This window comes from Meriones unguiculatus, chromosome 2, assembly GCF_030254825.1.
Source record: "Meriones unguiculatus strain TT.TT164.6M chromosome 2, Bangor_MerUng_6.1, whole genome shotgun sequence".
Lineage (NCBI taxonomy): Eukaryota > Metazoa > Chordata > Mammalia > Rodentia > Muridae > Meriones > Meriones unguiculatus.
This window is the reverse complement of record NC_083350.1, coordinates 35,274,272-35,289,026: the sequence shown is the minus strand read 5'-3', so window position 1 is coordinate 35,289,026 and position 14,755 is coordinate 35,274,272. Positions and strand designations below refer to the sequence as shown.

The following is a 14,755-nucleotide window of genomic DNA, read 5'->3' as shown; positions in this document are numbered from 1 at the left end:
AGGGAAAACGAGCCCTCCTGCATTTGCCCTGTTTTGCAAACAGCAGGATGAGCCCAGCTGAGACTAGAGACGAATATGCAGGTTAGGAAGAAATTAACCTAAAATGCACCGCTGTTTGCATGATTGTCTCACATGACACACTGCCTTCCTCCAAGTACCCAGACAGGGTGCCATGCGACCGAGCCCTCAGGGGCTAGCTTTTGCACCACACTATCAGACCAGAGCTGTATCATCGTGGTCATTTGACGAAGTCATTTCAAGAGAAGGATATTCTCTGCATTGAAAAAAAAAAAAAAAGAATTCGCATTTCGGTGCATGGAAGTTTCCCGTCTGTAGACACGTTCTTAGAGATTGCCGCAGTTAGTGAGTGAGCATTTGGTTCAAGGGCTCATTAATCAGTGCTGTTGGGTCAGGGTCTCCTGAGCCTTCTAGGTTTGGGGAGAATCGGCTTCTGTAATTAAAGGGATGAAATATATCACCGTCACAAACTTACCACATCGACAATTGAGGGTTTTGAACCAGCAGAATTAATCTCTTTAATTTTTTTTTTCCTTAGGTGTTTAAAATAGAAGTGCTAATGAACGGGAGAAAACATTTTGTTGAGAAAAGGTACAGCGAATTCCATGCCTTGCACAAAAAGGTAACCTTTGGTTTCATGTTTTCTTTTGTTTTTCCTGTATGGCCTGTAGTGTAAGTTAAGACCCCATCCTACCATCTTCAGCGCATTACTACCTGCTGTGTATATAGTTTCTTTTATTGGTATTCTTTTCCTTTAAAAATAGATTGTTCAATCAGCGTGTTTGAGTTTTATTTTTAAATAAGTGGGTTTCCTGTTGCATTTGCTTACACTCACAAACCTGAGGCCATCAGCTGTTTGCAGAATATTGCACCGAATATTAAAGGTTTATAACAAGTAAGGCCGACACCCCCTTCTGTCCAAGAAATGCATTTAATGTTGTCTACGAAAAGGAAACACAAGAAATAGTTATACAGGAAGAAATTTATTAGATTCAACTTAAGTGTCGTGTGCCTAGGAAAGGTTGTGAATATATGCGTGTGGGTTCATGTGGGCACGTGGAAAAGAGGCTCCCAGCCCCCAGCTGTCCTCTGACTGCACAGAATGATTGCTGCTTTAGCTCTGGGCTGCAGTTCAAAGTTGCAGATTAAAGAAACAAATGAAGTCGCTGACTTTCAGGAAGAAATGATCACTAATGAATTGAAAATGAATACTTAAAAAAAAAAAAACATCCCAGGCTTAATTTTTTGTGAGTTATGAATTATTTGGGCGCTAAAATTTTCATAATAGTTTGAAATACCTCATGGGACTTCCTGGAAGAAAATCACAAAATATGAGTCACTTCAGATTTATCATTTTACTTTCACATATCTGTGTCTAGGAGTGTGTCATACATGTATATATGCATGTGTATACACACATATGAACTATATGTAGGAAATACATACTTGCACAGGAGGCATGCCATGATTGAACACTTGGGCAAGAAGTTAGAAATACATTAAGTTAGGAAAGTTAATTTTATGCTTTTTAATGCCTACGTAAGTTTTCTGGGGCACATCACTGCATTAAAATGCCATAATGTGTTGATTCTGGGTTAAAAGGCTTTTAGCACTTTTAAAAGTTTTTCTACTTTAATCAGAGAATAGAGAATTAAGTCTGAACCTTAAGATATTACTGAAAGATCAGCAAACCTGTTTCTCTTTTTTGTTTGTTTAATTTTAGATGGGGGTCTCACTGTAACTGGCTGGGTTAGAATTCACAGATACCCCTCTGCCCCTCCTGGGTGCTGGGCTTGAAGGCAGGTGCCCCCAGGCCCACCTCCTCATTTTTTTCTAGAAGTGCTCTTAGCTTTCCTGTTAGGGTGTCAAACAGTTTAATTAAATGAATTTAATTCTCCAGTTAGAATTTTATCATGTTTTCCTCCCAGAGAAACTGTACACATGCCTACAGATTTTTATCAGGTGTTGCCAGGGGACTTTTTTTAAAAAACACCAGCCCCGGGGACCTCTGAGAGAAACACACATCAAATTTGGGTCTCTCTCTCTCTTTCTTGTGGGATTCTGTTTTTGTTTGGTTGTTAAAGCAAACAAATTCTGCTAGCTACCTGGTGAACCAGGTCCCTAAGGAAGGTTGAGACCAGGTCTCTCTCCACTCCCTACTCAGCTTCTCCCTCAGTCTTGTCTGGGCAGCTTGTCAGTGTGCTAAGCCCCCTTTCTAACTCACTAGGTCAGCGTGAGGTACTCTGTGACCGACACAGCCCAGCTCGCCAGATACACAGGTATCAGGGGACTGACTTCATAAGAGACACAACACAGCAGGGTGACTGCCAATTAGGCTGGCCCCATCCGTGGGTCAGCCCTGCCTGAGTGCAGGCTGGCTGGTTCACTTCCTGCTCTAGGACAATTTGTTTTCCCTCTCCCTGGCAATGAAGCATTGTCAACCATAATGGTAGTAGCAGTAGTAATTCCTGCACTTTCGGTGGCTTATTCTTTCCATTTCGGCAGCTCCAGGACTAACGTTATTCAGTTTTTCATAATGAAGCTGGTTAGAGTAAACAGAGCAGTAGTTCTCGGATCCCTGTCATAGAATTTGAGACGTCCTTACGGGGACCTGCAGATCACAGCTTTGGGGGCCGGTCAGGCTGTTTGTGGAGTGTGCTGTTTGACTTTGTGCACTGTGGAGAGAGGAGCAGCCACTGCTGAGTTAGAACTGGCAGAAAGGCAACTCCAAAAGACAAACCCAAGCAGCAGTGAGCCCTAAGAGCACACTGCAGTCCTAACCGTAGAACTGCTCAGAACAGGTAAGCATCAGCAGGGCACCCGTGCCAGTGTGCCCGCACTGCCCCCCACTGGGCAGCCTCAGCCTTCGTTTCCAGGCGTGACTTTTGTGACAGGATATGACTGTCTTTACCCAGATGCTTCCTTCTAAGGGTGCTTACGTCGTCTCCCGTCATTGAATTCTCCTGAGACATCTGGTTATCAGCACAGTTCGTGCACAGTTTACTCTGTACCTGCCTTGACTTTTCTTACGTTTCGTGTTCTGCTCAGTGAGCGTGTTTCAGCGGTGTGCCTACATTGGCTGCAGAATAGCATGGGGCGTAAGCATGTCAGACCCTGCACCCTGCTGGATTCATCACTCCTCTCCATGTCCTGCAGAAAACACAAGGGCCTCCTTGTCGGTTGTTCTCGCTGACTCTGACATCGAAACAACTTGAGTTCGTCTGGTTAGCATCAGGACTGTGCTTGTAAACCTTCCTCAGGATTTCATTCTGTCTCTGTAGAAGTCAGGGTTAGTTTTTCCGTTTTTCTCGTTTTGGTGGTGAGGAAGGGGTTGCTGGAGCCCAAACCCCAGGCTTTGCCCACTGGTAGTGCTCCACCACCGAGACAGAGCCCTCGTTTGCATTCATCATTTTCTTCTCAAAATCACTGAGTAGCCCAGGCTAGCTTTGAACTTACTGTGATCCTCCTGCCTTGGCCTTCCAAGCGCTGGGAGTACAGGCAAGGGACATCCAGCCCTCTGGGTGTGAGGCCAGATGCTCGAGCACTGTGGAGTGAGCACAAGCGGAGTCTCCTGTCACCTGCACACCTCGGCTCCGCTCCTGGGAGCCTAAGGTGATTACTATTCCCTTTCTTGGATTTTTAAGAACATCCTGCACAGCAAGCTATATTACCAAAAAAAAAGCATTTCTCTGTCAAAGGTTATGGATATATAATTTTTTAATCTCCTGGCATATATTACTAAAACAAGGGGGACTGCTCATGGCTCTTACCTGCTTTGGACATTACCCCTCTGACCTTCTTTACTTAGGAAGCACACATCTTCCCTTGCACAAAATGACGCTTTTAAATTTGTTTAGGCACACGTTCATTTCCTTCCTTCCTTCTTTCTTTCTCTTTTTGATTTATTTTATTTCTGTGCTTTCTCATTTACTAGGGTCTCGGGTCTGCTTACTAGCTTGTGTGGCCTGTTATTAAAATACTGCCCATTTGTTTAAAGTAATTTTCACCAAGACCCTTTAATTTTGGTTGTGATAACTACTTGCATTTGTGTGTGTGTGTGCCTGAGTGCACGTCACCTGTGTGTGGGTGCCTGTGGAGGTCACAGGTGGGCATCAGATTCCTGGAGCTGGAATTATAATTAGCCGTGAGCCACAGGTGGGTCCTCTGGAAAAGCAGTACCAACTCTTAGTCACTGGGCCATTGCTCCAGACCCATGAAGTGTATCTTTCTGTTTTAGTTTGGATATATAATAATAATAATAATAATAATAATAATAATGAAAAACAAGTTTTCTGTTTTTATTTTTTCTAAGATACCAAATTTTATTCTCTCGGGTTCTCTCTGTCCGTGTGTCTGTCTGTCTCATGCTGAGGGTAAAGCCCAAGGCTTCATGCATGCTAAATAAACAACCCCCCCCACACACACACTGAGCTCCATCTCCTGTGCATTAGCAGTTTATTTTGACATGGTCTCACTATGTAGCTCATTCTGACCTCACCCTCATGATCCTCCTGCCTCGTGCTTTCAAGAATGGGATCCAAGCTGGGATCACAAGTGTCCACCATCCTGGCTGGCCACCTCTTGATATCTGTCATTTTTTCTACAGCCGTGCCAAGTATTTCATTCTGTTTTCTTTTCATTTTGAAGACCCAAGTGAAGAAACTCCAGACACTAAATTAGGCTGTCTGAGTATCTGAGGGTCTGCATCTCAGGCGAGTTCCCTGGAGGATCTTACGTTTGTTGAAGTTCCTGTTGTGAATTATATTTTTAAAAGGACACTACTCAGTTACAGCCCTACAGACATGTGTACACATGCACACATATGCACACACACGGCTTAGAGCTACATGATAAGGTTCTGACGCTTGAAGGTTCTTCTGACCTTTTTCTTATCCAAGTTTTCCAGAATGATGCGAAGCGCTGTCGATCCATTCTTCCACAGTCCTACAATCCGTGCCACTTGGTTTTCCTTAGTGCGCCTCTGTCAGTACAGAGTAGTGCTATTTTCTATTGCATCTCTGCACTTCATCTTTTTACCCTTTTCCTGTTTGCCTTTGCGTGCATTTCAAGGCCTTCTTGTGCTTTCCTCTGCTGTGGGCTTGAATTGTCTACCATGTCACAGACAGTGATTCTCGCAGTCAGTGTTCTCAAACCTTGCGTTAGTTTCCTAGTCCTCTTGTAACAAATTAAAAAAATAAAATAAAACTTAAAACGAAGCACACTTATTATCTTGTTCTAAATGGGTGGACGGGGCTGCATTCCCATCGGAGAGTTTATTTTCTGCCTTCGGTAGCTCCCAGCAACTGCCTACAGTCTTCATGGGCCCCTTTCATCCTCTGAGCTGGCAGTCACCTTCTTTGCTGCTCCTGCCTTCCTCATGACCTCTCCTATCGTCACATCACTCTCTGTCAATAATTCTGTCTCATCTTAGAGGCTAACCTCGGGCCCGTCACAATAATATTCCAGGATAGCAATCCCACATCAAGCTACTCAATCCTATCAGTAAAGCCTCGTTCTGCTGTGCAGAGTCATTCACAGGCTCTGGATTAGAGACTCTCAGAGGTCTTCCAAGTCTCACCATCATCCCATTCCCTTCCAACCGTTTACTGGCCAACCCCATTCCTGCTGCTTCTCCTAAGAAAAGTTTGTGTTTACCTCACCCAAACATGACCCATGTAGGTCCACACTTCTCCCTCTTTGCCAGGCTGAGTGCCTGTCTGTCTGCCATCTGGTTTGTAAACAACAGAACAGGGCATTCAAGTTCCTCAATGCCAGCTGCCTGATGTCTGCTCCCCTTCCTTCTAGACGCTCTTGTCCCATTTGCCATAGACATCTCTACCTAAGCAATGGAAATTATATCTTAAGGCAAAGCCTAGTTATCCCATATTTCCAGCTGGCTGTGGACTTGCTGCATATTCCAGGATGTGGGAAAGCTCATGGTCCCCACAGGCTCTGATTCCAGGTGTGTATTACTATGCCTGAGCCCCCGCCCCCCCCCCATACCATGTCTAATCCTATGTATTTTCCACAAGGTTATGGGATATTGGAGAACATCATCTGTGTTCTGGCGTGACTGTTTCTGTTATTGGAAATTTGACCCCAGGGCCCTCTAATATCAGTTCCTTTGTAGCTTCTGCTGTGTTTGAATGTAGTAGGGGGATGAAAAATTCCCCACTCAAACAAAACAAGATTCTACTCTGTTGTTTGTAACGAGGCGTCCCCTGTGGCTCGGGCACAGGCTCTTGTGATAGGTGAGCCTTTAAGGTGAAGGGCCCAGCCCCATGCCCCAGTCACTCTACTCCAGCCAAGTCATTCATCGCGTTGCATGGCCATGCTTGGCTCTTCTAGGCCCCAGACGCATACATGACAAGAAACTCTTAGCCACACTGCAAACTTCTGAGCATATTTTATCCTTCAGGCCTCCCCAGCTGTTTTCTGTCAGTTCCAGCCCACCCTTTTATTCACAACGTTTTCAGTGAAACATGGAGCTGGTTCATTTTCAAATTAACCATCCTCATCTTTTGTTATTACCAACTTTGGGTTTGAGTCAAACATTGCATTTTCTTTTCTTTAGTTTAATGAAGTACACATTTCAGAGGAACCCGAAAACTTCTGTATGGGGTCAGACTGGGAGAACAGCACCCATGCACCATCCCTGAAGGAACCCTGAGAGAAACGGGGGTGGTGGGAGGTCATCTCCTGCCCCCCAAATTTCTATTGTTTAAGATGATTTTGGTTCCATTCTTTTTATTCCCATTTTTGCTAAAAGTATTTCTGATCCTCTCAGAAAATAGAAAATAGTTGTTCCCCTCCCCCCCCCCACACTTTATATGCTAGTGGGTCTTGTCTGTCTGGAGTAAGTTCTCAGTGAGTTCTAACAGTGTGAAAATCGAAAGGGAGTGTTCACACACTGGAAATGCGTGTGTGTGCGCGCGCACGCATGTGCATGTACGCGCACGAGTGTGTTTATCTACACACATCAGAAAGGCCCTTTGCCTGGGTGCTGAGTAGTGGGTCAGTTAATCATCAGATGAAGTGGACAAGGAGTATTTATCTTGCAAACAGCTGAGCCTACTGGAAACATACTGTCTTGAGTTTGTCTCTCATCTAAATTCCAGCTCACCTCCAAATGTGTCCCGAGCACAGTCTTGTGACGATCTCTCAAGGACCCTCATGAAAACAAAAAGGAACAATATTTTCAGTGCTGTTAATCAAGATGCAAAGGGAAAGAAAGGAGCGGAGACGGAAGGTGGAGCGCCTATGGGGATCAAAGTCAGGCTGTCAGGCTGCATAGCCATCTGGCCTCCTTTGTCCCCCTCCTGTGTAATAGTTTCTCACCTCGTCCTCAGTACCTGTCCCTCAGTATTGGCCCTCCCAGAATTCTATAGCAGCATAAGAAACCATCACAGACAAAAATGCATAACCTTCAAATAACTGTTGTTACGTAGAGTCTCCGTGGGACAGGGGTCGGAGTTCTGTTCAGTCTTCCAGCTGTGATGTGATATTGTCCCAGGCTTAAGTCCTCATCTACCCTTTAGATGTGGGAGTGACGCCTCATATCGCTGACTGTTGACCTCTTAGCTGCTGGAGGCTGCTTCAAGCTTTAGCCACTTCCTCTAACAGCCGTCTGCTAAGACCAAAGCGGACAGTCCATCCCTCTATAGTCACAGGTTCTGCCCAACCCACGAGCAAGGAGTCAAGCAGGTTGTACTCCATGGGGCCCGTTTGTGCATTCTGCCCACCACAGCCCCTTTGCTGTGTCGGGGCGTCACTCCCATTGGGCTTTGACTTAGTTCTATGTCTGTGAACGCTGTTTACAGAGTGTTCAGATTCCTGGGCTCGCAGAACTGTGTATACTTTTTCACACATATCCCACATGGACACCCACAGGCATTTCCAGCTTAAACTCTCCAACCTCAACAGTTGATTCCTTCATGTTAGGAGTGCCCAGGGCTGTGCGTTGTAGAACCCTGACTAGCTTTCTTAAGCAAGTAAGAGATTTATTGTTGTACTCAGGGAACCTAAAGGCAGGCAGCCCAAGGGACAGAGTAAACCTCAGGATCTGTTGTCCTAAAACCTTAACTTTTACTTTTCTGGTTATAATAGAGCTGCTGTCACTCCAGCCGTTGCTTCACACTTCTGACAGGAACAAAAAACTTTCTGTCCTTCTGGGAAAACAGAAGTTCTGCCCAGTAGACGTGTGCTACATTTCAGTTAACAACTATGTCATGTGACCACGGTGATGCTAAGGAAACTTAGGAGATCAAGAATTTTAGGTTTAAGATGTTGAACTCTGAATGCCATTTGCTCCTATTCACGGGGATTAAATTTAGCTGACAGCGATTATAAATGCGAAAACAGTAACAGATGGGATTCTGTTGCGCTGGCATGGAGGTAATCAGGCTTCTGTTATTTTACCATTGCCAGTATCACACAGCTTGTGCCTCATGGTCAAAGATGTCTGCCCTGGTGCCAGCCATTATGTGGGGCATTTATGTTAAAAGAATAGGAGACAGAAAGGAAATACTCCCATACTTGATAGACTCTGAGAGCCCTTCTTGGATCGGATCGGATAGACACCCTGTTGGGATAATCTTTTTGTGCACTCTGTGAAGGTTGTCTTTGTATCATTTGGCATTACTGTTTTGATGAAGCATCACCTGTCTGAGTGTTCTGTGAACACTCTTCTCCATTGCCTTCTGATTGGTTTGATAAAGAGCTGAGGGCCTATCAAGGCAGGGGAGGATAGGCAGGACTTTTGGGCAGAGAGAGCAGCTATGTGAAGAACTGAGAGGCAGAGATTCACTAGCCAGCTATGGAGGAAGTTGGACTTACTGGGACCTATTGAGAGGCAACTGGCCACATGACAAATGGACTAGAATAAAATGGGGTTAATTAAGTTATACAAGCTACTTGAGAGGTAGCCAGCTAAGGCCTAAGCTGTAATAAATAAACAGAAGTCTCTGTGTCATCATTCCATCTACTGGCCGTCTAGAGAAAGTCCTGACATACCTTCGCTTCTTATCTCCCTACCACCAGGATGCAGTCACATTGTCACACATAGCTGGGGATAGAGGCAGGGAAATCATGTTCTTCATTCACCAGAAGTTGAATCCTGTAGCACCCAGGAACCGGAGATTTAGGAAATAACTAATAGATTGGACATGGTGATGGCTCTTCTTAGTTGTCAACTTGACTACATCTGGAATTCACTAAAACCCAAGCGGCTGATCACACTTTTTCTTAATTAAATCATTTGAAGTGGGAAGACTCACCTTTAATCTGGATCTTCTGAGGTAGGAAAACCCACCTTAAATCTGGGCCACACCTTTTTGCTGACAGGCTATATGAAGAACACGGAAGAAGGGAGGACTTGCTCTTTGCCTGCTTGCCCCCACTCTCGCCAGCAAGTTCATTTCCTCCCTGACATTAGAACCTCCTTCTTTGAAGACCAGCTGAGACATCCAACCCCATGAGCTGAACAACTAATGGATTCCTGGGCTTGCCATGGATGGGCAGCCATTGTTGGACTAGCTGGACCACAGCCATATTCATTTTATCACTTCTGTTCCTCTCGACAACTCTCAGTGAAACAGCCACTGAGCTCAAACCTCACATTATGACACTATTCAGTAAGTGACAGGCAAGTACTCAAAACAGCTACCAGAAAAGGTCCAAACCTGATGGTTCTCCTTGGGTCATGATGATCTTATGTACTTTGTATATGCACAGTACCCCACACCTCCCCACATCCACCACCAGCACACACAATCAAGACTATCATCTCTTGCCTAGGTTTCTTCGGGCACTCTGAACTGGTCTGTTAGCTCCACCTACACCCCGAAACTGTCTTTCTTGTTCACTGAACCCGGCATGTTCCCTCTTTTGTTGAAATTGTCAGTTTACCTCTCATTTCAAATAATATCCAAATTTCTGCCGTGGCCCCCAAGGCACTGAACTGTGTGGTGTTGCCACCTCTGTGAGTCCATCTCCTTGCTGGCTGTTGACCCTCCCTTTCTGTTAGCCTTTCTGTCCCAATGGACAGCTTGTTCCTTGGGCTGCTCACCTGGCTTCCTTCAACAGGACTTAGGCTGTACCTCAGATACTGCCTCCTCCTACAGGCTTCCTCCCTGATACCCCCCCTTACCCCCAGTTCCCAGTGCCGTCACCTTCACATATTTCATTAACTTGTCCACTGCTGGTCTGCTGGCTAGTTTTAATGTCAACTCGACAGAACCTAGGGTCATCTGGAAAGAAGGAATCTTAAAAGAGAAAATAGCAAGTCAATAGGGCTTTTTTTTTTTTTAATTGATGTGGGAGGGCCCATTTTACTGTGGGTGGTACCACCCCTGGGCAGGTGGTCCTAGATAGGGAAGAAAGCAAGCTGAGCAATCCATGGGAAGCAAGCCAGTAAGCAGACTCTTCTGAGGCCTCTGCATCGCATCTTGCCTCTTAAGTCCTTGCCTTGACTTCCCCCGATGATGGGCTGCAAGCTATAAGAAGAAACAAACCTGCCGGGTCTGGTGGTGCACGCCTTTAATCCCAGCACTTGGGAGGCAGAGGCAGGTGGATTACTGTAAGTTCGAGGCCAGCCTGGTCCACAAATTGAGTCCTGGACAGCCAAGGGTACACAGAGAAACCCTGTCAAAACAAAACAAAAAGAATAAATCCTTTCCCTCCCAAGTTGATTTTGATCATGGTGTCATATCATAGCAACAGAACCCTAAGACAGTTGGTTTTCAGAGGGGCCATGTATATTCCTAGTGCCAAGGAACAGGGAAAAGGAGCCTATCGGTTGTAACATAGCCATCTCCCGGGCCTATGTTGTCTCAGGAACTTATTTCTCCACACTTAATAAAAAGATCTTAATAAAAAGATTGAAAAGTGATGAACTTTTTTTTTCTCTAACTGGCAAAAGAATAATATGCTTGAGCAAATCTTAAGACCTATCCAGTATGCCCGTGCTGTCTTCTCTATGGAACCGTCTTCCTGGGAGTCTCCAGGGATCCCAGGCTCCATCCAGGCTTACAGTTCTCCAGGCAACTGTGTCCAGGAGGCTATGCAACTCCCCTCCTCATAGTTGGTAAGGAAGAGTAGACTGAGGTTTGCAATTGTTTGAATCTGTACAGAGGGAGGAGGCGAACGTGGGCCCAGCCCAACGGCTGGAACCTGAGGTTGCTGTTTGAAATGCTCCTTTCTCATAGTGTCCAGAAGAGTCAACCCAGAATGGCCATTGGTGAGTTTTTTGGTCTTTCAAGACAGGGTTTCTCTTTGTAGCCCTGGCTGTCCTGGAACTCATTCTGTAGAAACAGGCTGGCCTTGGACTCACAAACATCCACCTGCCGCTGCCTCCCAAGCGCTGAGGTTACAGGTGCGAAGCCACCACCGCCCAGCTTGGTGAATATTTTCTTAAATGTGAAAAGAAATTTTGTTGTATTTTTGGCTCCACAGGCTCAATCGTGCGTTGTCTTATTCTAAGGGATGAGAAAATGTTCTTTTCTCCGTGTGTTTTGTAAAGGGGCCACCTTAGTAAGTCCTTCGAGATTTAGTTAGGACACTGGTGCTTACATTTAGTAGCTTAAAGCCTCATAGATTTGTTCTCTCATGTCGCTCGAGGTTTTGGCATCCAGAATCAGTGTAAGCAGACTAAAACTGAGTTGGTCAACGGCGCTGCCGCCCCTTTAGAGGCTCTGAGCAGATCCACTGCTGCATCTTGAAGTGCTGAGCAGATGCATGCAGCAAGCTTCTAGAGACCAGGGGCAGACTTTCTTTTCTTTTCTTTTCTTTTTTTTGCTTCCAGAGGCTGCCGTCATGAATGCTGTTTGCATGTTCAGGGTTTGTTTGTTTGTTTGTTTGTTTGTTTTAACGACAGAATTTATTTTCTTGTATGTTTTAGTTCCTGGTGATTAAACCCCAAGAACTGTATATGCTAAGCAAGCACTGTACTGCTGAGTTACATTTATGCCTTGACGCAGAAACTTTCTTTGTAGCCTGAGATACCCTCTAAATTGTCATCTTCCCACCTTAGCCCCCTAAGTGCTGAGATTATAGGTATGTGCTGCCATTGCCTCATACTCTTTAACCTCTGACCTGTAACCTCTGTCCTCTTGTAAGGTCTTGATGGTTACGTTGAACCTGCCCGGATAACCTAGGACAATCTTCCTGCCATTGAGTCAGTAATTTCACTAAATTAGAAAAATCCCCCGTGCTCCATATGGAAACATTCCAGCTTAGGACATGGTACTTTTTGAAGATAGATGTCATTTTACATACCATACAGCTCTAACCTAACTTTGAATAGCTTTTGTTTTAAAAATAAGTTTTTCTTTTATGTGTTTGGGTGTTTTGCCTGCATATATGTTTGTATACTGCTTGCGTGCCTGGTGCTTGAAGAGGTCAGAAGAAGGTGCCCAGACCCCTGAAATTCGGGTTACAGATGGTTGTGAGCCACGTGTGGCTGCTGGGAATTGACCGCTGGCCCCTGGAAGCGCTCCCTGTGTGCTTAGCGACTGAGACATCTCTACAGTCCTGGAGTGTTTGTTTTTTTCCATGTCCATCCCCAAAAGGACTGTTTGTAGGTCCTAACTCAGAACTGCCCTTCAGTTTGTATGTGTAGAGCTTGAGCCGCTTTTCTGGGTCATTGGAAGGATTAGCTTTTGAGTACTTTTTTGTTTGTTTTGTTTTCTCTTGTTTTAAGATTTATTTGTTTGTTTATTATGTAGTGAGTGTTCTGCCAGTGTGTACACCTGCTCGCCAGAAGAGGAAACCAAATCTCACCTTAGATGGTTGTGAGCCACCATGTAGGTTCTGGGAATTGAACTCAGAGTCTTTGGAAGAGCTGCCAGTGCTCTTAACCTCCAAGCCATCTCCCCAGCCCCTTTGGCTATGTTTTAAATTTCCCTTTTTTTTTTTTTCTTTCAGAAATTTCAAGAACCTCTCTTGAGTGGTGTGCTCAGGTTCATGTGGCATTTCTGGGGACAGTGGTCAGAAATAACCAAACTTTCTTATGTGAGACAGAACTTTTTCCTTAGTCAGAAAACTAGATTAAAAACTTGGGTTAATTTTGCTATTAAATAAATTGACTTTTAAAACTATCTTACTTTGCTTCCCTTTTAACTCACATATTGGACTTAACAATTTTTCATTTAAATCTGAAGTACATATCATAACAACTACCAAACAAACAAACAAACAAACAAAACATTTATTTTTTCCTGAAGCCTGCGCAGTCAGAACACCTATGTAAAAAAATGTTTGAAAATTTTTTCAACATGTTTTAGCTGTGGTGTGCTATCCTTGATTCTTTTTTTTTTTTTTCTTTCCTCTAAAGGATTTCGTTGTAATTAACTAGCGTATTTTCCCCTTCTGTCTTGGAAGCTTAAGAAATGTATAAAGACTCCGGAAATCCCCTCTAAGCACGTCAGGAACTGGGTCCCCAAGGTCCTGGAACAGCGACGGCAAGGCCTGGAAACATACTTACAGGTAGGAAGTGTTTAGATCCTCAGCGAAACAGAGCTTGGGTCATTGTGTCTCACCCCGTCAGCAGGAGATCCTGAGATACTGTCTGTTCGCCGCTGCATACACGGCTACCGGTTGGTTCGTTTAGCTTTCACTGGATTCTGCTTAAAGCTGCTTGTGCACTGGGCACATGTATATTCGGTGCCGTTGGAAGAATGCTATTGAAATGATCTGTTTGTTTTTAAAGTCAGCCGTACACATTGCTTTGTGGTTTACATAAAATAACTCTGTTTTCTCAGCCCTTGGGCTTTAGATGGTGGTGCACTAGTTGGATCATGGGAGAAATGACTGTTCAGTGGGGCAGATTAGCACACATGTAAGTCCCCACCAAGGCTGTGGAGACATTGCTCCCAAGAAAGTGTCAACTTCTTTGCGAACTGGGACATATGTCTAGAAGGACTGCAGCAGGAAGGTCTCTGCTGTCACCTCAAGGGACAAGCAGAACTGAGTGAGACGAGATGGGAGCCTCCTCCCTGTAAGTGACAGAGAAGGCAAAGAGGAGGATAAGACACTGTTCACCTCTCTGAGATTTATGAAACCCCCTGAAGTCTCAGGTGACCATGCATAGATTGGCAGGCCAGGTGCAGAGAGAGACAGGCCCAAATGGTCAGACAAACACTCAGTCCTGTATGAGAAGTGATATGTGGAGGTGAGCATGGCTGGGTGAGGAAAATAATCCTGCCTCAAAAAGAAGGATGCGAATATGTTGGGGCCATACATATAATGCCAGCGCTTTGAGATGCAGTGTGTTGGGGCACACCTATAATCCCAGTGCTTTGGAGACTGGGGCAGAGGAATCAGACATTCAAGGCCAGCCTGGCTGGCACAAGGAGGTCCTCCCTCAAAAACTGAAAGAAGACAAAAGGGCCAGCCTTCATGTAAGTTAGGAAGATGATCCTTCTGAGAGAATTACGTTAGAGAAATCAGCAGCAGAGCCATGTTCTTCTTTCATTGTCCTTGTGGCCCCTTCAACCCTCAGGCAGACCTTACGTAGAGGAGATGCTGGAAGCTGTGAGGCCAGTGTTGCTGTCCCCATGTGGGGCTCTGATGGAGGACTCAGTCTGAGTCTCTGGTGGCTAAGGCCCAGTGACCCAGTGGACACCTTCTCAGTGGAAAGGAACATTCTAAGATGTCCGTTCCCAGCCTTTGCTTGTGTCTTTGCCCTGGTCAAGGAGGACTGGGCAGATGCGGCAGGCACTCTGAGGAGGTCATTGCTTGC

General features: G+C 45.1%; 1 protein-coding gene across 3 annotated transcripts in view; it reads left to right on the top strand.

Annotated features, from left to right (window-relative positions):
* The window catches only part of Snx24 (sorting nexin 24), a 138,221-nt gene that overhangs the window by 72,340 nt on the left and 51,126 nt on the right, over window positions 1-14,755 (top strand). For all 3 annotated transcript variants that reach the window (XM_060377266.1, XM_060377267.1, XM_060377268.1), the window contains 2 exons: window positions 557-640; window positions 13,396-13,500. In XM_060377266.1, coding sequence (XP_060233249.1) covers window positions 557-640; window positions 13,396-13,500 — 189 coding nt within the window. The remainder of the gene's footprint in view (window positions 1-556; window positions 641-13,395; window positions 13,501-14,755) is intronic.